Source organism: Pseudopodoces humilis, chromosome 15, assembly GCF_049639895.1.
Source record: "Pseudopodoces humilis isolate 2021_Gansu_Grassland_sample_001 chromosome 15, ASM4963989v1, whole genome shotgun sequence".
Classification (NCBI taxonomy): Eukaryota; Metazoa; Chordata; class Aves; order Passeriformes; family Paridae; genus Pseudopodoces; species Pseudopodoces humilis.
Genome location: NC_142214.1, coordinates 19990059 through 20012297, shown reverse-complemented (window position 1 = coordinate 20012297; position 22239 = coordinate 19990059). Strand labels below are relative to the sequence as shown.

The following is a 22239-nucleotide window of genomic DNA, read 5'->3' as shown; positions in this document are numbered from 1 at the left end:
TCAGAAAGGGCTGCAGGAATGCCCTGATGCCAGGACCAGGAGGAGAGCTTTGCCCACACACCACCAAGAGGAACTCCCCGAAGTGGTACAGGAGAAGTCAAGGCAGGTCTTAAAAAGAGAGGGGGAGAGGTGCTCCTACCCCCACACCAGGGAGGCTCCTCATGAGCCTAAGCAGGTGAAGCCTTAGGGAAAACTCACCAAATTTATGCTCTGAAATGTTCACTTGGATATCAGGTGGGTGGGAGGGAGCTGACAGGGTTCAGTTGAGGGCTGGCCACCAGCACCAGCCCGGGGATCTGAACCAGGCAGAGGCTCTGCTTGGCTGGAGGAGCACGGGGGCTCTCCCGCTCAGCACGGGCCGTACCTGCAGCCGACTTTCTCCTGATGGACCAGGTACAGCTGGGCACGATTAGAGGAATGAAATATTTTATTAAAACTGATTCATCTCAATGAGCCATGGCCAGGAGTAGGGCGGCAGTGTCATCCATCCCCACTTCTCTGGCGTGCCGCGCTCAGGACGTTTTGGCTGCCTGGAGCAGCGGCTGTCCCCGGGCCCCTGCAGGGTGCTGGCAGCAGGAGGCTGTCCAGATGTGCAGGAGCGCCAGAACGCCCTGCACAGCTGCGAGGGTGGCTGCTGCTGAGCCGGGGCACCAGTGCCTGTGGAGCGGGCAGAGCCATGGGCCTTGCTCTGTGTCCTCCTGTTGTTTTGAGGAGAAGCTGAATTCACTTGTCTTGGAGTCTCAGTCTGTGTCTTCTGGTCAACCATGAGGGGAGCAGCTGAGTTTTTCTCCTGTTCTGCCACAAGATCTGTCTGTGTCATCTGCTCAGTGTATTGAACAGCTGAATCCACCTCTTGGGCCCAGGCCTCAGTCTGGGTTTCCTGCTCGGCACGGTGAGAGGCCTCTCTCTGTGGGTCAGGAGATGGTTTCCTCACGGAGGCCTGGAAGGAGAGGTGGGGATTTGTAGAGGACACTGGGCTTCCCCCAGCAGCGGCCGCTGGGACAGGGGTGCAGGAGCTGCTGGGCCTGCGGTGCTGCGGGAAGGGGAAGCCTGGTCTGGCCCTCTGTGCTCGGCCCTCACCGGTTCCGGCCCCACCGGGCCGCTGCAGGCCCGGCGGCTCCTCACGGGCGGCTGCTGGGCCAGGACGGGCGGCTGTGAGGAGCCAGCAGGGTGGGACCTGCGCCCCCGCGGGCCTCGTTCCCCCTTGTCCGGGCTGGGACGGCTCTCGGTGCCCCCCGAGCCCAGGGAGCTGCGGGGCGATGTCAGCCGGGACACGGACTGGTCCTCGGTGTCCCCGGTACTGCTGGGCAAGGTCAGCCGGGACCGGGACCAACCCTCGGTACTGCTGGGCAAGGTCAGCCGGGACCGGGACCGGCCCTTGGAGCTGCCGGGCAATGTCAGCCTGGGCAGGGCCTGGTCCTCGGTGCTGCTGGGTGATGTCAGCTGGGACTGGGACCGGCCCTTGGTATCCCCGGTATTGCCAGGTGATGTCAGCCGGGACTGGGACCGGCCCTTGGAGCTGCGGGGCGATGTCAGCCTGGGCACGGACTGGTCCTCGGTGTCCCCGGTACTGCCGGGCAATGTCAGCCGGGACCGGGCCTCGGAGCTGCCGGGCGATGTCAGCCGGGACACAGATGGGCCCTTGGTGCTGCTGGGCAATGTCAGCCGGGACCGGGACCGGCCCTCGGTGTCCCTGGTACTGCGGGGCGATGTCAGCTGGGACCGGGACCGGCCCTTGGAGCTGCTGGACGATGTCAGCCGGTGCAGGGACCGACCCTGGGTGTCCCCAGTATTGCCGGGCGATGTCAGCCGGGACACGGACCGGCCCTGGGTGCTGCTGGGCGATGTCAGCCGGTGCAGGGACCGGCCCTTGGAGCTGTGGGGTGTTGTCAGCCGGTGCAGGGACTGGCCCTGGGTGTCCCCGGTATTGCCGGGCGATGACAGCCGGTGCAGAGACCGGCCCTGGGTGCCCTGGGTGCCGCGGGGCGATGTCAGCCTGGGCATGGACCGGCCCTGGGTGCTGCGGGGCGATGTCAGCCTGGGCATGGACCGGCCCTGGGTGCTGCGGGGTGTTGTCAGTCGGTGCAGGGACCGGCCCTGGGTGCCCTGGGTGCTGCGGGGTGTTGTCAGTCGGTGCAGGGACCGGCCCTGGGTGCCCTGGGTGCTGCGGGGTGTTGTCAGTCGGTGCAGGGACCGGCCCTGGGTGCCCTGGGTGCTGCGGGGCAATGTCAGCCGGTGCAGGGACCGACCTTGGCCAGCCTGAGGCTGCCGCAGCTGTGGACGGGAGGAGGAAGAGGTGTGCGATGGAGGCGGCTGCCTGGGCAGGGTGCTGGTACTCCTGGTGCCATCCTCCTGTTGGCCACTCCCTCTGTCTCTCAGGTGGTCCTTCTCCTTGGAGCTCTTGGGACTGGCATTCTGCTCCTCCATGGCTCCTTTTCCAGAGGTGTCCTGGGAGGCTGCTGCTTCCTGAGCAAGGTGTTCTGCTTGACTGGGTACCCCGGGGGAAGTTCCTTAAACACCCCACGGGCAGGATGGGGCCCTGCTGTGTCACAATGGCCCTTTGGTGTCACAATGGCCCTTGGGTACCACGAGGCCCTGCATCACCCAATGCAGTTGTCAGGTGTGTTGGGTTTGCATGGCCAGGTTTTGGCAGCAAGGCGGCTAGAGGGATGGATTGTGTAAGAAATTGCCAGAACTTTGCCCATGTCGGGCACAGCCAATGCCACCGGCTCCAGGATGCACCCACTGCTGGCCAAGGCTGAGCCCAGCAGAGATGGTGGTGACACCTCGGGGATAAAAGGTTTAACTGCAGCTCATGGGAAGGACTCCTGCTGGAGAAGTTCATGGAGCACAGGCTCCTGTGGGAGGGAGCCCACGCTGGAGCAGGGGAAGGACTACAGCCCTCTGTCCACTCTGTGAGCAGGGACAGGAACGTGTGATGAACTGAGCACGGCCCTCATTCCCCGTTTCCTTGTGACGATGGGAGAGAGGAAGGAGAGCCCAGGAAGGAAAGGGAGGGAGGGGAAGTGTTTCTAAGATTTGTTTTACTTCTCATCATTGTGCTCTGATTTTGATTGATAATTGATTTCCCCAAGCTGAGTCTGTTTCGACAGGCTAGAGAACAGGCAGAGAGCCTGCAGGCCTGCTTGCTCCCCAGTGGGAATTCCTGCAAGGAAAGAGGGAGTTCTGCAGGCTTCTCCAAGGCTGACACAAGGGAAAACTGACCCCAGTGGGGCTGCACGTTCCCCTTTCCCCACCAGCCAGGCAGTGGTGCAGGAAGGAGCAGGTGACTACAACAATCTGACTTTATTGGTGCAAACAGTGGGCTTGGGTGAGTGGAATATTCCCAAGTGCTCCCAGGAAGCTGCCCAAGGTGCAGGGGTGCACAGAGCCAGCAGCCCACTCCCTCGGGCTGTTCCTGCTGCGGAGTTCAGTCTTCGTGGATGTTGAAGAGCTTTGCTACTTCGTTAAGGTCCTCGTGCTCCTCCCCGTCTTTGATGATCTGGAGGAAGGAGAACACATTAAATCCCACACATCCTGTAAAGAGCCAGTGCTGCAGGACTGGCACAGCTAAGGCCAGGAACTCCTTGGATCCTGACTGAGACAGCCACGACACAACAAATTCACACGGGAGTCCCAAATGTACCATCACCTGCCGACAGGAACAGCAGGAAAACCAACCTCCTGTCCCCGTGGGATTTGTTTCTGGGCTTCCCTTTACAGCCAGAGAGAACAAGTGTTTTAAAAAAGTGATTCAGCTCTGCAAAGGTGAGCCTGGCGCTGGCTTGGAGCCAGGATACCTGGCCTGAACCTGCAACTTCTAGACAAGATGAAGAGACCATGGATTTAGGGTAAGGACTGCTAAGGGAGGGAGGGAGGAAAGGAGGAAGGCAGGAAGGAAGGCAGGATCCTCCCTTCCCTAGGGATGGCAGAAGCAACATGTTTCATCTGCATCTTCAGATTAGATATCAACAAAGACTTTCAACATGAATAGTTTGTCTTGGGACAGATCACCCAAGGGTAGTGTGGGATCATTCCCATAGTTTAAACAACCAAAATTCTTCAAGGGTGTTAAAACCTGACCCGGCTCTGACTCAGCTGAGCTGGGAGGTGCGGGACAGGCCCACGGGGGTGGAGACACACCAAACCCTGCTCAGGACTGCTCCAGCCACGGTGCCTGTTTCTGGAATGGTGACATTTGAGACTGTTCCAGGCGCTTGGTCATGGGACAAGGCAGCACAAGGATGGGACATTTCAGGCCTGTGCCGTCACTGTGACTCCAGCCTGTACTTACCACAGACCTGGAGTTCCAGCCATGCTGAGGCAAGGCTTGGAGCACACACCCCATTTATTTGTGTAAAAAATTGGCAAAAATACAAAAATGCACAGGGACAGCTCCCCCAATGCACCCAGAACAGTGCTCCCACTGCATACTGCCCAGCTCTACACCAGACACAGCATCTGCCTTTATTTATCCTCACTTTGAATTGACAGATTGATTTTTCCACAAGAAAAGCCCCGCTCTAGCAAACCCCCCTGTCCATCATCCCCGCCCTGCACTGACCTTCCGAGCAATGGGCATCCTGTTGAAGATGTTCCACAACACGATTCCCACCACGACTTTATCCCTGAGGTAGAATATGACACCTTTGCCGTAATCTTCTCCTTGCTTTGGGACTTGAGGCGTTGGTGAAGAGCTTTGAGAGATCTGAACTTCTGAGGCTTCCGCTTCCGTTTCGCTCTCAGATCGAATTCCAGTCCCTAAGGCAGAAATAGGAGGAGTCACACACCCAGGGCAGGACATGTGATGATGGGAGCAGACTCAGGAGTTCTGCAGGAGCCTGAGGTGTTTCCCTTTGAATTGTGCTCCCCAAAAGTTAAGTTTCATTAACACAAGGATGAAAACAATCCTAACATGGAGCACAACACTGACAATCCCCAACTTCCACCCCCAAATGCAAAGGGCAGCAGAGTGTGCTTGCTCCAGGCAGCAGATACAAAATAAACATGCTTGGATCCAGAGTCTCTGCTGTCCCAAACGGATCCTTTTATTGCCACGGAGGAGATCAAACTTCCCTGGGAAAGTCTGCATGGCAGTACAAGCGTTCCCTGATGTGATCTTAGAGGAATGTTGTGTTTTAATCACATTTTAATATGAAAGCTCAGCCTTTAAAGCTTGGTCCAGAAATGAGAGAGCATACTGCTGTTTCCTCGTGCTCTCAGAGGTCAGGGTGACTCTGTGGTCCCCACAGCAGCTCGTGCAGGAGCTCCCCAGTCCCCACCTGACTGTTCTGTCGCACTCTTCGGCGTGTCCTTCGCTGTTGCCTTGGCAAACACTCCCACTGTGGGCAAACTGCTGTCCACGAGGCCAATGGCTTCGTACCCCACGTTGGGGCCCAGATCACTCCTAGGGATGAAGTGGGAATAAAGTAACTTGCAGCAGCAGTGAGACAAATCCAAGGCAGTTCCATCCATCCGTGCTCCAGGCCTTGCTCCAGCGTGGTGTGGGCGGTGCTGGACATTGAGGCACGGAGTCTCCTCTGCGCTCACAGGTGGAACAAGGAGTCAAGGCATGACAAGCCCATGGCCATGAGCTTCAGAAAAACCAACTCACTGACCAAAACTTAGAAATCCTTCAGGCCTGCTCTCTGGGAGGCAGCTGGAGGCATCCCAGCTTCCAGCAGTGCTGTTACCCACACCAGGCTTGGCAGCATGGTCTGTCATTCAGAGAATATTTTTGAGAGCATTTAGGAAAGACTAAAGAGAAGAAAACCTTGCCCTAACACCTTCTTGAACTGGGCACCTAGATCTGAACTGGGGTGCTGATAGGAGAGCAAGCAGCTGTGGTTTGGCACCAGGAAGTGAAGTGTTTCCCAGGATGCTGAGGAGACAGGTCCATCACAAACCCACGAATTCACGCACACCTCCCTGGCCAGAATCCTCCAGCACACACTGGGGTTACTGCAAGGAACACCAGTAACACGGCAGCTGTGATCAGCTGGAGCTCAGGAGGGATCATGGAATGATTTGGGTTGGAATGGGCCTCAAATTCCCGTTTCATTCCACTCTTCTACTCTGTCATTCCATGGACAAGGACACCTCCCACTGTCCCAGGCTGCTCCCAGCCCCATCCAGCCTGGCCTTGGACACTTCCAGAGATCCAGGGGCAGCCACAGCTGCTCTGGGCACCCTGAGCAAGGGCCCATCACCCTCAGAGGGCGAGATTTCTTCCATATATTGAATTTCCCCTCTGTCAGTCTGGAGCCACTCCTCCTTGTCCTGTCACTCCAGTCCCTCTCTGGCTTCCTTGCAGCCCCTTCGGATGCTGTGAGGTCTCCACACAACCTTCTCCCCACGAGCATCAGGATCCTGAGCACACTAACAAAATGCATGAGGGATTCCTGTCATTTCCCAGCTCCTCAGCACGGGGGAAGTGTCACTCTGTGAGGGCTGGCACAGTGTGACACCTGCCAGCAACCACGGGGCTGCGACTCACAGCCCTCCCTCACCTGCAGCTGCTCATGGCTGAGAGCATCCCAGGGGAAAGCACCCCTGGGAAATGCCTGCCCCTGTGTCCTCGGCTGCACTTGGTGACCTCTGAAGTTTTTCCCAGCCTCCAGGATTCTGTGGCTCTATGTTTCTTGTTTAAAAGTGAAGTGAGAAATGCTCTGGGCCCTGAGTCCAGGCGGGACAGACCAAGAGTTCAGGTAAGTGATAGCAAGTCGTAAATAACTATTTCTGTGGGGATTTCCCTGAGAAAACTAAAACTCTTTTACCCATATTTGAAATCCTGTTAACAAACAGGATTTGGGATTTTTGATTGGCCTAACAGCTTTCTGCATTTTAATTTTTTTGTGGGGCTTTGTTTGGTTTTTCTGTTTTCATACATTTTGTTTTAAAAAGAACTGCAGGAAAATACAGCAAAATTTCCCATTTTCCTGATACCTCTCTCTGGAAAACAACTTTTCAGACACACCTGCATGCAGCAATGCTTCGCTACTGAAACATCAGTTCAGCAAAGTGCAACACTCAGACTGGGCTGGGGAACTTCAGATAACTGTAACAGAAATGCTGCTGCTAAATTCAACCTGTAAGTCAGGCTGCTTTGAGGAAAGGGCTGTTCTGTGTTGCTCCTTGCTCTGTGGAATGGGACTCGCTCAGGGAGAAACTGGGATCTACAGGAAGGAAAAACACTTGAGGGAGGTGAGGGCAGAGCAGCAAATGCTCAGACACCTCCCCCGCCCTGAGCTTTAGGAACACGAGGCTGTACAAGGTGTTTGCTGAGGTGGTTTCACTCCTCTTGGGAAGCAGACACTCCCCGAGGTGTATCTTGTACAGGCTCCTGCAATGTGGCCAACCAAGGAACCCCCAAGGAGGAAAGGACCATTACCAGAACATGGACTGGTGCCAGTAGGGTTTTGCAGCTCCTGTCATGTTCTCTCCAGCCAGTCTCCCGCTCACCACGGCGTGATCGTGGTGCTCCACACGCCTCCGGCCCAGTTTGATATCATAAAAGCAGGCAGCATCCCCTGCCTTGGAGAGAAGCAGCCCGTGAGCAGCGCGGCAGGGAGAGCTTCCACCCAACAAAACACGTCGGGGAGAGGTGGAACAAGGAACTGAGTCCTTCTGACAAACCCCAAACACCAACACTACCTCATCCCACTCCCTGGACTACACAACTCCCAGTTTCTCGGCGTTTCTCCCCAGTCTTTGGAAAAATAAAGCAGCATGAGGTACGTTTTCCAGAGGAATCAAGTCTCAACGCCCACCAAGGGACTCTTATGCAAGCGAGTGATCCAGGCTATCTTTAGGTTACCCCAACTCCTCTTACACAGCATAAATATTCCAAACTTGCCGTGGTTACCACGGCAACCAGGCGGCTGCAGTGCCTGACCAGGCTCTGGGCCTGCGCTACAACCGCTCTCCCTGCTCTCCTTACTCGCTCCTGCTCACCCCATTCACCTCCTCCTGTCACTGCAGGGTCCCACTGCAGCAGCACAGCTGGGACACTGCCCACTCACACCCAGATGTGTGACACTGCCCACTCACACCCAGATGTGGGACACTGCCCACTCACACCCAGATGTGGGACACTGCCCACTCACACCCAGATGTGGGACACTGCCCACTCACACCCAGATGTGGGACACTGCCCACACTCACACCCAGATGTGGGACACTGCCCACACTCACACCCAGATGTGGGACACTGCCCACACTCACACCCAGATGTGGGACACTGCCCACACTCACACCCAGATGTGGGACACTGCCCACACTCACACCCAGATGTGGGACACTGCCCACACTCACCACCCAGATGTTGTGTGACACTGCCCACACTCACACCCAGATGTTGTGTGACACTGCCCACACTCACACCCAGATGTTGTGTGACACTGCCCACACTCACACCCAGATGTTGTGTGACACTGCCCACACTCACACCCAGATGTTGTGTGACACTGCCCACACTCACACCCAGATGTGGGACACTGCCCACACTCACACCCAGATGTGGGACACTGCCCACACTCACACCCAGATGTGGGACACTGTGCCCACACTCACACCCAGATGTTGTGTGACACTGCCCACACTCACACCCAGATGTGGGACACTGCCCACACTCACCACCCAGATGTTGTGGGGGCTGTGCCCACACTCACACCCAGATGTTGTGGGGGCTGTGCCCACACTCACCACCCAGATGTTGGAGCGCGCCTGCAGCTCTGCGTTCACCCGGAACCCCCCGAAGTCCGAGTCCACCTCCAGCCCCGCTGACTTGGCCAGTTCCACGTTGGGCTCCAGCCCCACGGCAGCCACAATGTGATCAGTCTCCACCTGTTTGGGAATGCAGAATCAGGATGGTAATTCCCTGTGTGCCCTGCACACGTGACTCTCTCCCTGCTTTCCCGTTTACCTTCCGGCCGTCCTTCAGCTTAATCACCAGCCGGTTGCCGGAGACAGAGACGGATTTGACCACGGCATTGGGCAGGACGTTGACCCCCTCTGGAAAGGAGCACAGGACACGTCACTGCCTGCTCAGGGCAGGTCCCACCTGCAGCAGGTGGCTGGTGCAGACAGATGCCCAGTGAGGAACTGAGACAGAGCCCCTCAAGCTTTGCTGCATGTGCTAGTGCAGCTCTGGGGGAAGCACGAGCAGAAACCCAGCTAAAAAGTCTGAAAGCTGCTGAAATGACAATCAAAATCTCATGTGATGACAAGGCCACACCCAAAAAAATTCCTGGGTGTCCCCAGGAGCAGCTGCCCAGCAGCCAGCAGCCCAAACCCGCTCAGCAGCTTCACCTCTCCTGACTTTCTCCGTGGTCCAGTTGCTCAGGTATTCGGGCAGGACTTTGCCCATGTTGCCGTTCTCTGGAAACAGCTGGATCACCTCCAGGCCCCGGGTTTGTGCTGGAAGGGAAGCACGGAGCAGCAGGATAAAGAGCAGCAGCAGATGATGGGACACACACACTTTACACAAGGAGCTTGACAGAAGTTTCCCAGTCTGGAAGTTCTGACTCCTAAGGAGTCACAAAGTGACTGTCTACTGTTTCACACACACCTGCAAAGTCTAGATAACAGACTTTTAGGGAAAATGCTTGGAATTTTGGCAAAAACTTAAAAAAATTACCATAAAGGCCCTACACACTCAGTGACAGTTTGAATCCAGCTGCTCACCACCTCTTTGAAATCACAGAATTACAGGATGCTTTGGCTTGGAAGGGACCTCAAAGATCATCCAGTTCCCAAAACCCAAAATCATAGTTTGAGGGTGGTGTTGAGCACAGAGAACAGATTTCAGAGTGACTTTTCAGAGGGTGGGATGGCTGCAGCTTGCACTGGCCTGCAGAGCTCCCACCACTGTGGTCAGGGGCTGGGAAAACCTTGGTCACACAGGCAACAAAACACCGAGCCTGTGCTAAAACTGAGCAGTTGAGGACTTACAAGAAGTTTCTAATGTGGGGCTGCTGCCACTCAGTGCCTGTCACAGCTGGGGACACACGCTCACCTCTCCTTCCCAGAGCGCAGGCCAGCTCGCTGCCGAGGAAACCACCACCAATAATTGTGATGGACTTGACTTCCCTGGAAATCTTCTCCAGCCTTCGGAAGTCCTCGATCTGAAAGAACATTTGCCCCCATTTCCAATCCTCTCTAACAGGAATGGCAGCAGAAAGCATTTTGGTCATATTCAATGGTCTTCATTCACTTTGGAAGGTGCAGCAAAGTCACCAGGAGGGAAAATTTAGAAAAAATACCTAAACCCTCTAATTCCACACAGAGTTACAGCTCTCAGGGTGAGGCAAGCAGGTGAGTGGTTGAGTAGACTCTACCCTGATTTCTTGCCTGGGAAAAAGAATAAGCAGGCCATGGATTCCTGGGCATCATTTGAGGGAAGCAGTGCCAAGGCAGGCCTGTCCCCACCCAAAGCAGAAGAAGTAAGAACTGAAAAGAGTGCTAAGTGTCTCTGATGTATTCAGCCTCACTGGGACTGGCAGCACCTGGAGGAGGTTACCTTTCGGAACAGGGTCAGCCTTTTCTGCACGTCCTTTCCTGCTCTTTCGATGGCTGGCAGGTTCCTTGGGGATCCCCCTGGGCACAACGAGGAGAGAAGGGAGACTAATGACACCACAGCCATGGCACTGGATATCCAGACAGTGCAAAGCTGCCTTGGACCTCAGTTGTGCTTCCCAAACTGTTCCAGTACAAGAATATCCCAGTATCCCTGTTGCTGCCTGGATGTCCCAAAAAATCTGATGATTCAAGGCAGGAGAAAACCCAGCATGGCTGTCTGCACAAGTGTCCTTCATGTGACTGCTCCACATCATGTTTGACACTGCAGAGACTTCTTCTCAAATAGGACCAAAGAATGCTTGGGTTGGAATGAACCTTAAAGCTGATGCAGTTCCACCCCAGCCATGGCAGGGACACCTCCCACTGCCCCAGGCTGCTCCAAGCCCCGGTGTCCAACCTGGCCTTGGGCATTCCAGGGATCCAGGGGCAGCCCCAGCTGCTCTGGGCAACCCAGTATCCCATGGAACCCTGCCCTCTGGCATTCCCCATTGTCCTGACACTACAGACCCTTGTCCAAAGTCCCTCTCCAGCTCTCCTGGAGCCCTTTGAGGCACTGGAAGGTTCAAACATCTCCCCAAAGCCTTCTCTTTTCCAGGCTGAATTCTCCACAGGGGAGGTACTCTAGAGAATTTATCTATCTCTAGCTAAATGTCACTGAAATAAAAAGCCTGGCACAAGACCAGGAACAAGAGAGAGAACACAGCACTTACCAGTGGCAATGAGACATTTGTCGTAGGATATCTGGGTCCCATCACTGAGCTTGACCGTGTTCCCTCTGACATCCATGTGCACAACCTGCAAGATGAACCCAGCTCAGCCCGAGCCCTTCACTTCGTGGGCTACTGAGCAGAGTTGCAAACTTGGAATTAACACTCTCCCACCTTTAGGTTTAGGGTTTAGGGAGAGGGGAAGTGAGAAGACTGGAAGTGGGAATTGAGACAACTTCTCTGGAAGTCTCTGTAACTCAGGTTGATCTTCCCAGGGCCTGAGTGTGAAATGGGCTCAGACACAGCACGGCTCAGCAGGCAGAGGAATCACTGACATTTATCATAGCAACACACAAACAACTGAGGATAGAAATATTTTGGAAGGTTCACCATAAATTTCTCCACTTCCTGCTGCTCTGGCACAGTGCTCCTGCTCACCTCATCACCCACTACCTCGATCTCTGTGTTCTCCTCACCTTCCCCCCAGTCCACACAGCCCAGTTCCCACTTGCCACACCCCATCTCTAAGCTCTACATACTTTTGTCCCATGCCCAGACTCCGAACTCATCCTTCTCTCCTCCTCATCATCTTCCCTCAGCTCACTGCTATTCCTCTTGGCTTCTCCCACTTCCAAACTTCACCTCAGATTAGCATAATCTCTGGTCCATCACATTTTTCCCAAATTTACCCAAATTCCCCTTCCCAGTCAGCTTCCCCTGCAAGTCCAGTGGTTCAGTACCAGCTTAGAGAGCAGGCTCTGCTCAGGAAGAGCTGTAGGAACAAGAGCCACTGCTGTACCCACCTTCTTGCCAGGCAGAACTGCCACCCCACCATTTTCCACAGAAGACAGGTCCTGGACAGGCACGTAGAAAGACGGCGGCTGGAAATAGATACTGAGAAAAGCTCCGTTATCAAACAGGTTCCCCTTGCTCTGGGATACCAGAAATCTTCAGGAAGTCCAGTGAGACAAAGACAGCTCTGTGCATCCATAAGAAGCTCCACAATTAATTATCTATTTTTAAGAATTAGGGTCTTCACACTGTTGAAGTTCGGATCACGGAATCATGGATTGGTCAGGTTGGAAAAGATCATGAAGTCCAACCACCAAGTAAGGCTCAATCACAGAAGTCCCAAAAATCAAGTGTGATCCCGTGTCTCTGGAGCTCTGCTCTAACCTGTGGAACTTCACCTTCATTAACCAATTTCCCAGGACTCCTGCCCACAGAGGGACACGTCTGCAGGGAATCACAGCAAAGTTCAAGAGGTACCGAGCACTGAGCGAGCTCCGGCGGGATGCAGAATTCCTCAACCCCTGCCAACACCCTCCCCTGCCCCTCAGTGCTCCACTGGCTCTCTCCCAAGGACAGTTTGGTCACTGTCACCGAGTCACTAGCCACTCTCCTTTGCCCTGGCACCTGCAGTGCCACCTACCTCCTCTCCTTGCCGTTCCACTGCTTGAACCGCAGCGTCTCCGTCACGTCGGGATCATCGGAAAACCACAGCTCTTTGGAAAGGGGTGGGCGCATGTAGGGCAGGGCAGGGTCTTCAGACACAATCAGCACCTTTAATTGGCCAGGAAACTCATCAGCTGGAGCGGGAGCAGGCAAAAGGGAGCCCACGCAGAGCTCCGGAGCAGGACAGCTCTTACCCGCGCTCCGGGGTCGCGGGCCCGGATGGATCTGGCAGCAGCGAAAGCAGCAGTTCCTCCCCCGATGAGCAGGAAAGGGACGTGGGATGGGACCGTGGGATGAGTGTCTGGAGCTGCAGGTGACAGATGGGACAACTTACTGCAAATGCAGACACATGGCCCAGCCCCAGGGCACAGAGTGTGTCACCAGGGGCCTTTCACATCCAGACTTCCTTTGGAAATTGTCCTTCTGCCCCAGAACCCCACTGCTGCTTCCCCCAAAGCTGCTCCCCGCAGGAATCAGTCAGATTTCTGCAAACTGCTTTTTCTAAGCAAGCCCTAAACTCTGCACTGGCCAACCAGTGAACAGTTTATAAGAAAAGAAAGTTCCCCAAAAGGCCAAGGCATGTTTTTCTGTAATTCTGCTCAAGGAGACAACTTTTGAGTTCCTGCAGAAAGCACCTCCTCCCACAGGCAGGTCCTGCTGCTGAGCAACACGTGGTTAATCCATGGGCAGGGACAAACCAGGCAGTTCAGCATCAGCACCAGAACTCAGGGCTGACTCCAGGATGAACAGGCTCTCCAGCAGCCAGGGAAAGAGGCCCTCTGGAATCAGTGTCCTTGCCAGGCTGTGCAGAGGTAAAAGGCAGAAGCAGGGCTCACTCTTTTCTCTTTTTATCACAGGAGTAAAACAAAGAAATCAGCCCCAGGAGACATCCTGCTTCATCCTCAGGATTGTCTGTAAAACAGCCTGTTCTGGGTCATGGAGCCAGCAGTGTCCTCTGTGCTGGGAAGTCACAGAACAACAGAATCCCAGAATGGGTTGGGTTGGGAGAGACCTTAAAGCTCATCCAGTTCCACCCCCTGCCATGGCAGGGACACCTCCCACTACCCCAGGCTGCTCCAAGCCCCATCCAACCTGGCCTTGAATGGGAATTCGAAACAACGGCACCCTGAGAGGTGCAATCCTACAAAGGCACATCTGTGCTTCCAGAGAGGCTCTGTTCTGTTTGTTTTGGGGGTCTCAAGCTCATGAAGAACAGAGCCAACCCTGACCTGGCAGGCTGGTACCCACCTGGGGCAGGGGAGTCATCGTCTTGGGAGCGCCGGTTGATCCTCGCGAGCCGGCTGGCGTATCGCTCTTTGCTGTCCTGCAGTAATTTGTACACCTGCAGACAGACAGGAGACATTTGTGCACCTTACAGCACCGAGGCACCATCCTGCTGCTGCCCCTGACAGGCTTTTGTCCACCCACCACGTGCTGGAAAAGCCAGTGGCAACGAGAGGGGCAAAATACACATCCCTGGATTGAGAATGTGCTCAGAAAATGGCCTGCTCCACGTGGTGCGAGGAGCCTCGCGTGTCTGGCTGCTTCCCAGAAGCAATCAACCCTCCTGCAGGTGTTTGGCTGCACACCTGCTCCAAGGGGAACCAGCTCCAGTGAAGGAAATGCAGCCAAACCAGCCCCAGCACCCCATGCAAGCTGGGCCATGACACAACACAAGGCTGCAGAAATGGACGACAAATCCAAAGAAAAAGCATCTCCCAGCTCCCAAAGCCCAGAGCAGCTGGGCAGAGCCAACACCTGACTGGCTTTCTCTGGGCACAGTGGTGCCAGGACACCCTGACATTAGCAGGGCCTCGAGCCACGGCTGCTCCAGGCACTGCCCTTGGCCATGGAATCTCTTCCAGCTGAATGCTGACCTGTTTATTTGACTGTGAAACTCGGGAACCAGCACAAGCAGAGCCTGAATGTACAATTTACTGGTACAGACAAGGAGGGAACATCGCTCACGTCATGTTAACTTCCAAGAAAAACTGGTCATGGACAGGAGCTGAAGACACTGGGAGTGCTGGGAGCAGGTCAGAGTCCAGGATTCTTCCCCAAGGGTAAAAAATTAGAGGGAAGAAAAGCTTTCTTTAAGGCAAAACCCAGCCTTGCTGATAATCTCTGTCATGTGCATGACATAAAATTTCATTTGCCAATTCTCACAAGCTGGTGCTGTACAGCAAATAGTCTCAAACAAGAATGGAGGAATTTAACACCAGGCACAAAAAAAGAGCACAGGACAAAAGCCCGTCCAGGGAATTGGAGAAATGTCAGAAATATTAGAAAACAAGAACTTGTTGGTGTTTAGGAGAATTAAGATAATGGTATTTTTAAAGCCTTTTGCTCAAAGACAGAAAAGCCAAGGTTAACAAACCACCTCTGCTTTTACAAGCAGAATCAGGAAGGTTTTAAGCGAGTCCAAAGGGCAGCATACAGCAAATTAAATCTGATCCTTTAGGAGAAAACACTATTATGCACGGGCAAAACATCAGATCAGGCCTTGAGGATAAATATTTCCAATGGGACAATGTCAAATTCTTTCTAGTCAGAAGCAGAACTTTGCCAGGACATGGGGTGATGTTTCAGTGCTCTTCCCCGAGGAAACCACCAAGCTGAACAATTGCCTTCCCTTTAGCACATTTATATTCAGATATTGTTTCCTTTTCTGCATGCCAACATCACTGACATCAGGAGAGGTGCACTAATTAATAATCTGTGCCCTTACACAAACCAAAGATGGCCAGTTTGAGTTTAGATTTACTTAATGTGGAAAGGTTAATTCTAAGGTAGGTTTCCCCACCAAGAGCTGCACCACCTGAGAATACTCAATTTATAACCTGAAATTATTTGGCAATGTCCCTTGAAAATGAAGTACCTGAGGCCAGGGAGCACGAAGAGGGCTGGAAGTGAAGGGTCACAGGGTGGGAGGTACAGACAGGTGCCCCCCTCCACCCTCCCACCCCACAAACACCTTTAGGGAAGCGTCTTACATAAACTCCTGTCCCAGTGACTGTTCCTCCCACTATTAAGTATAACAAGAGGTTGCTGCCAGCTTTGCCAGGAACACCTGAAGACGTCAGGGATCTAGAAGGGCATCTTAGCTGATGGCATTGCAAAACTGCAGGGGAAGACAGGCAATGGAAGAGAAGAGGGAAAGAGCTGAATATTAGGAAGGATTCTTGATTAAACAGGTCTTGGGAAAAGCAGAGCGCGCTTTGTAATTTCAGCTACCTTGTCTGCCAATAAAAAAGGGCAGCAGGGCACAGGAAAGAATTATATTTAAAGGAAATAGGAAAATATTTTTCTTCCATGCACTGTTGTGATTTTTTTTTTTTCCCCTTTCCCAGGAGCTTCCTTAGAAGAAAACTGGAATTTGGAACTTTTAATGAATATGATCCTCCTAGAGAATGAGCTTGGAAACAAAGATTTGTGTGGTTCAAACTCGAGATCTATCCACTCCCAGGCAATGCTGATACTCTTCAGCTCTTTGGGAATGTCATTTACTCTTTCAGTGAGGCTGAAAACCTTTATCCTTTTCAAGAAGAACATAAATGCTCCCCAGCTGGCAGTTGATTTGGTATACTTACACAAGTTAAACAAATGTTCTGAACTGAGATTTGTCAAGGAATTGTTCGTCACAAGACAACAGACAGAGCTGTGGCTGGTCATAACAAAAAAAAACAAAACCCAAGAGTGCCTTTAAGGCAAAAAAACTTAAAAGGTAACTGAAATTACAATTAAAACCCAAGTAATCGTAAGAAGTTAATTTCCATTTAGCTCCCCTTGAAGTTTTCTGAAGGAGGAAACAGAGATAAAGCTACAGAGATCAAAAGCTGAGTAAAGAGAGCTGGAATACAGCAAATGCTCGACAGGAGAGATGGATTGCGGCTTCTTCCCAGGAACCACCTTCTACTTACATAGGCACCTGCTCCTAAGGTGGACAAGCCCATAATAAGGACAAAAACCGAATTACTGCCCTTTTTTCCAGGCACGCCTGTGCTAGCCACTTGTCTGCTCAGCTGCAGGTCTGGGGGCACATTCCAGCGCTGCAACAACGTGCCTAAGGAACACAATTTATTGGAGAAACAACACAAAAACACTGTCAATACACAGGCACGTCTGGAAATTTAGAGACTAAGTCAGTTCTGAACCCAAACAAATTCCTTTTTTGGAAAACCCAGCCTCACATCTGAGCGACCGCGGGGCGTTATCCTGAGCCACAACAGCGTGCTCCGGGCAGCTGTGGAGACCAAAACATCTGTGAGATGAAGGGGTAAGTGCACAAAGTGAGCTGGAAAGGCTGCCCGCAGCTGGAGCCTGCAGCCGCACCGGGCTGGCCGAGCACAGACACATCTGCTGCTGGTTCCTGCACCTTCTCCAGGCCTCTCCTGTCCGGGGATGCACCTGGCTTCAGCAAAAGCAAAAAAAAAAAGGCTGAGCTAACCAGCAGACATGGTTACACCGGCACCAGCCTCCCTCTGCTCACACAGCTCGCTGCACCGGCATAAACCACCGGCGAGGAACGGGCTTTTGCTGGCAAGAAGGGCATCCCCGGTGGAAGTGAGCAGGTGCAGGTGCAGGACGAGAAGCACCGGCGGCTGAGCCGCTGCACCGCGTTTTATTTCTCCATCAGCGAATGGCAGCCAGCGGCCGGTGCTCCCGGGAGCGGCTCGGGCTCTCTCAGCCCCAGCTCCACCCGCTCAGCGCTGCCCAAGGCGCTTCTCGGTGACAAAACCCGCGGCGAAGCCACCGGCACCCCAACGGCGCCCGAGCTCCGGGCCAGCCCCGGGGCACTCGCGCGGTCCCAAACGCGATCCCGAAGCATCCGCACCTCCGCCCGCCGTGCCCGCCCCGACCCCGCGGCACCACCGCTGCCCTCCGCAAAGCGGCCGCGATCGGCCCCGGGCCTGTGCCGGCCGCGGCGGCAATCGCGCCCGGTGCCCCCCGGTGCCCCCCGCTCCCGGCCCCGCTCCCGGCACTGACCCGCGTGTGCGCGGCCCCGCGTTGCGGAGCGCAGGGCGCACGCCAGGCCCGTGCGGCAGCGGAACATGTCGCCGCTCGCCGCTCGCCGCTCGCCGGTCGCGGCCCCGCCGGCCCGGCCCGGACCCGCCGCCCTCGCGCCCTCCGCCCCTTCCGGCCGCTCCGCGCCGCCGCCTCCTCCATGGTGCCGCCGCCGCCGCCATGTGGCGGCCGCCCCGCCGCCTCCCGCCGCCGCTCCGCCGCGCCGCCGCCACCGGGCCCGGCCGCCGCCTGCTGCTCTCCACCCCGATCTTCTACGCCAACGGGCCGCCGCACATCGGGCACCTGTACTCGGCGCTGCTGGCCGATGCGCTGCTCCGCCACCGCCGCCTGCGCGCCGCCGGCCCGGCCCGGCTCTGCACGGGCCAGCCGCAGCCCCGGCCCCGGGGCTGACCCCCCTCCCCGTGTCCCCGGGCCCCTGTGTGCCCGCGGGGCTGCGGGCTCCGGCCTCTCCCCACGGCCTCTCTCCGTTTCAGGCACCGACGAGCACGGGCTGAAGATCCAGCAGGCCGCGGCCGCGGCGGGGACATCGCCCGCGGAGCTCTGCCAGCGCGTCTCGGGGCTCTTCCGCCGGGCCCTGACCCAGGCCGGCGTCTCCTACACCGACTTCACTCGCACCAGCGAGCCCCGGCACCGGCGAGCCGTGCGGCACTTCTGGGGGGCTCTGTGCGAGCGAGGGGTGCTCTACAAGGGCTCGTACGAGGGCTGGTACTGCACGGCCGAGGAGAGCTTCGTGCCCGAGAGCCAGCTGGCCGAGCGCACCGACACCCGGGGCCGGCGCTGCACGGTGTCCTTGGACAGCGGCCACGAGGTAACGGGGCTGCAGCGGCACTGCGCGCTCGCCTGCCGCTCTGCCCCGCCGCACTGGGCTGTCCAGCGCTTCACCTAGCCTTTTATTAACTGGTGTTGGCTGAGACTCACCTGTCCTTCAGCAGAGTGACAGAGAGCTGCCAGACCCCAGCTGGCAGCTGCGCGTTGTAGCTACGTGCAGCGGGAAGGATTCGGCCCCTGCTGGGTGCACAGGCTGTTGGCCTGGGCTGGTGTTCTCCAGGGGACATGAGAGAAGTCAGCTGAACAGGAGGATGAGGGTGTATCTAATGGAGGGGTTCCTTGGGGGTTCAGCGTTTCACACCTGTTTTGTGAGACGGTTCAGTTTGGCCTCTGAGCCTTACCCATCTTGAGAAGGGTTTTGGCCTTGCCTAAAGCACTGTAACATCACCTGCCCAGGAGTGTGGCACCTTCCCCAGCGTCTCTCTGCCACTCTTTTCTAGAAGGTGTGGGTTTAATCCAGCAGCTACAGATAATCCTACTCTGAGCTCAGCTCAGGTTGTGCCCCTGTGGTATTTGTATGAGGCTGGGATGTAGGAGGGTTGGTCCACCCAGAAAGGGCTGGATTGGCAGACGGTAACTCTTGAGAAAGCACCTAAGACAACTGGGGAAAAGATAAGTTTCCAGGCAAAGTAATTATTCTTTAGACCTAAAACACTCATAGGCCTCAAAGACCCTGAGAACAGTTCCTGGCCTCGCCTGTGTGTTGAACTGTCCAAGGAAACAGGAGAGTGCAAGGAGCAGAGAAGCTCTTGCAGTGTGGTGGGAAGGGATGGGAGGGTTTATCTCCAGCCTGGAAGAGGCAGTTGGGCAGTTTGTTCCTTGGGAATTTTGTGAAGGAAAAGGGGGAGTTTGCACATGCCATAATCCCCAGGCTTGTGGTGAGTGGGTTCTGGCATCCGGTGGAGCCTGGGGGTGGGGATGTTCAGCTTGTCTTTGAGTGATGCTCTTCAGGTCTTCCTTGCACACTGCAAGATTGCTGACCCAGCCACGGATCCTTGAGTGCCTTACACAGCTCACTCGTACCACATCCACCCACCAAGTTTTCACTGGTTTAGCTGAATGTGTCATTTAATGGATTTAACTGTGGGGGAGAAGTGCTGTCAGTGCTGTAAGCAAACAAAGTTAGTGACTTAGATGCATTAAAGCACAAACTGAGGAAAAAGAGGAGTACAGCCCCAGGAGAACAAAGGCAGGCACCGGGAGTGGCAGTAGGACAGGAATTACAATGTCAATTTGTCTTTACATGATTTTCCGCTACTATTGCAAAAGTATGTCATTAAGGTGTATTCTTATCTCCCTAACTCCTTTCTGATGTCACATCAACCTGGCAGCTGGAAAGGTGTTCCTTCCCAGGGTTACAAGTGTTTTTAGAAGCAGGATGCTGAACCATCCCAGGTGCCTGAGTCCTCAGGTGTGTTCTGGGGATCCCAAGGAGGCACTGTCTTGGGTAAGAAGGTTCCTTCTTGTCATGGAGAGGTGCTGAGAGCTTCCCCTGGCATGGGAGGACACCCAGAGACGGGCACTGTGCGACAACCTCCGTGCTGAGAGCGGTGTGTGCAAATTGCCAGCCTGTTCTTGGGGCCATAATCCTTTCCTCTCCTGCTGTCCCAGGTGCACTGGACCAAGGAGGAGAATTACATGTTCAGGCTCTCAGCGTTCCGGGCTCCCTTGCAGAACTGGCTCCGGGACAACCCACGTGCCATTTTTCCTGACCCTTTCTACCAGAGCGTGCTCCGCTGGCTGGACGAGGACCTGCCAGACCTGTCGGTGTCCCGCGAGCGGAGCCGGCTGCAGTGGGGCATCCCCGTGCCCAGTGACCCCACCCAGACCATCTACGTGTGGGTGGACGCCCTGGTGAACTACCTGAGCGTGCTGGGGTACCCCGAGGGGCACGGCGCGTGGTGGCCGGCCGCGCACCACGTCGTGGGCAAGGACATCCTCAAGTTCCACGCGCTCTACTGGCCGGCGCTGCTGCTGGCGGCAGGGCTGGAGCCCCCCGAGCGCATCCTGGTGCACTCCCACTGGACCGTGCGGGGCCAGAAGATGTCCAAGAGCCTGGGCAACGTGGTGGACCCCGGCGCGTGCATGGGGCAGTACGGCGTGGACGGGTTCCGCTACTTCCTGCTGCGGCAGGGCGTCCCGGAGAGGGATTGTGACTACTATGATGAGAAAGTGGTGAAGTTGGTGAATTCAGAGCTGGCAGATGCGCTCGGGGGGCTGCTGAATCGCTCAACAGCCCCCAGCATTAACCCCAGCAACACCTACCCACGCTTCTCAGAGCCCTGCTTCCCAAAGGTCCCGGGTTCCGGGGAGGCAAAGGGCACGGGCAGGGCGTGCGCCGAGGACTACGAGCTCGTGGCGGCGGTGGCCTCGCTGCCTGCGCAGGTGCACGGTCATTTCGAAGGCTTCCAGATCTACAAGGCTTTGGAATGCATTGCCCAGTGTGTGAGGCAGACCAACGGCTTCTTCCAGAGGCACAGGCCTTGGAAACTGGAGCGAAGGGACGCTGCGGAGCAGCTCTGGCTGGACACCATCCTGCACGTGACGCTGGAGTGCCTGCGCGTGTACGGGACGCTGCTGCAGCCCGTGGTCCCACACACGGCAGACAAGCTGCTGTCCCGGCTGGCTGTCGGGCCAGAAGAGAGGGGGCTCTCTGGCCTGACATTCCTGGCACGCTATCATGGAAAGCCGTGTCCCTTTGAGGGGAGGCAGCTCGGACCTGACACTGGCATCTTGTTCCACAGGCTGGGCAAGTCAGAAACTCTGAAGAAGAGAAAGCAAGAAGCTCAAATCCCTGACAGACAGCTTCTGTGAATAAAAGCTTCTAGGAATTCCTGGAAAACATGGTCTCTCTTAAAAGCACTTTCCTCTCATTCCTGGTGGTGGTGTGGAGGGGTGGGAAGCCGGCCTGAGCAGGGAGGATCAAGCTCAGGAGAGACAGGCTTGGTCCTGGGCCTCCTTGCACAGGGAGATGGACGAGCGGTCACTCTGCAATGTCCTCATCTCACTTTCGATCCACGGCTTTTTGGCCAGGTCAGAAGTAGCTGGGAGTGGTCAGAAATGGTTCTGTGGGGCTGTGGTGCTCATTGGGTCTCTCAGCTGAGCTCCCTTTGTGGGCCAAACCAAGTCTAAGTGAGCCTCAGTGGGGACAATCCTGTGTGGCTGCTCTTTATTCCGAGGGCAGGACAGTGCCACGGTCAGACAGTGGGTCTCATTCAGCAGTGCAGACCTGCAGACGTGACCAGAATGGGAAAGGGGGGGATGTGTTTCATCAGGCTCAGCTTTCTGAGGCTTTTTCACCTGCTGCAAGGCTTAGTGCACCGTTTCATGTCCGTGCTGCTGGAAGCAGATGAGCACTGACACTCTGGGGTGGTGGTGACCACTGCGGGTCTCTGGGAAATCCCTCCCAGCCCCGGCTCCTGCAGGCCCCATCAGTGCTGGCACTCACTGGAGGACTCATCTTTCAGAGCCCCATTTTGGGGTGCTGTGAGTTCTTTTGGGATCGCCTGGGCTGTGTGAGCAGGAGCAGCGCAGCCCCTGGGCTCTGCCCCACGTCCCCATGGGTCCCCACGCCACCGGCGCTGTGCCACAGCCTGATGCTGTCCCAGTCCAGCTGACCTGAGTCCCCTCATCCCCTCCTGCCCTG

The 22239-nt window shown here is 55.6% G+C and overlaps 3 protein-coding genes across 5 annotated transcripts; 1 reads left to right on the top strand and 2 right to left on the bottom strand.

Moving 5' to 3' along the window:
* Nucleotides 1–430: 430 nt before the first annotated feature.
* LOC106628388 (uncharacterized) lies at nt 431–3148 on the bottom strand. Its single transcript, XM_014256378.2, has 2 exons — nt 1081–3148; nt 431–940 (listed from the first exon to the last, which is right to left on the bottom strand). The coding sequence occupies exons 1-2, from the start codon at nt 2425–2427 to the stop codon at nt 431–433; spliced, it is 1857 nt and encodes a 618-aa protein (XP_014111853.2). The 5' UTR covers nt 2428–3148.
* A 139-nt stretch (nt 3149–3287) lies between these two features.
* AIFM1 (apoptosis inducing factor mitochondria associated 1) lies at nt 3288–17841 on the bottom strand. Of its 3 annotated transcripts, none has more exons than XM_005527360.3 (16): nt 17727–17841; nt 16661–16803; nt 13989–14082; nt 12935–13047; nt 12718–12848; nt 12089–12179; nt 11289–11373; nt 10520–10596; nt 10016–10124; nt 9310–9417; nt 8924–9012; nt 8704–8844; nt 7391–7533; nt 5283–5407; nt 4565–4761; nt 3288–3502 (listed from the first exon to the last, which is right to left on the bottom strand). In XM_005527360.3, the coding sequence occupies exons 1-16, from the start codon at nt 17791–17793 to the stop codon at nt 3431–3433; spliced, it is 1785 nt and encodes a 594-aa protein (XP_005527417.2). In that variant the 5' UTR covers nt 17794–17841; the 3' UTR covers nt 3288–3430. The 3 variants fall into 3 exon arrangements, with proteins under 3 accessions (XP_005527417.2, XP_014112004.1, XP_087918828.1); XM_014256529.2 differs by lacking the exon at nt 16661–16803 and adding an exon at nt 15734–15861 and having other exon boundaries at nt 17727–17839; XM_088062702.1 differs by lacking the exon at nt 17727–17841 and adding an exon at nt 16931–17164.
* An 83-nt stretch (nt 17842–17924) lies between these two features.
* MARS2 (methionyl-tRNA synthetase 2, mitochondrial) lies at nt 17925–21452 on the top strand. The gene is made up of 3 exons (XM_005527493.3): nt 17925–18126; nt 18239–18573; nt 20205–21452. The coding sequence occupies exons 1-3, from the start codon at nt 17925–17927 to the stop codon at nt 21405–21407; spliced, it is 1740 nt and encodes a 579-aa protein (XP_005527550.2). The 3' UTR covers nt 21408–21452.
* The last annotated feature ends 787 nt before the right edge of the window (nt 21453–22239 follow it).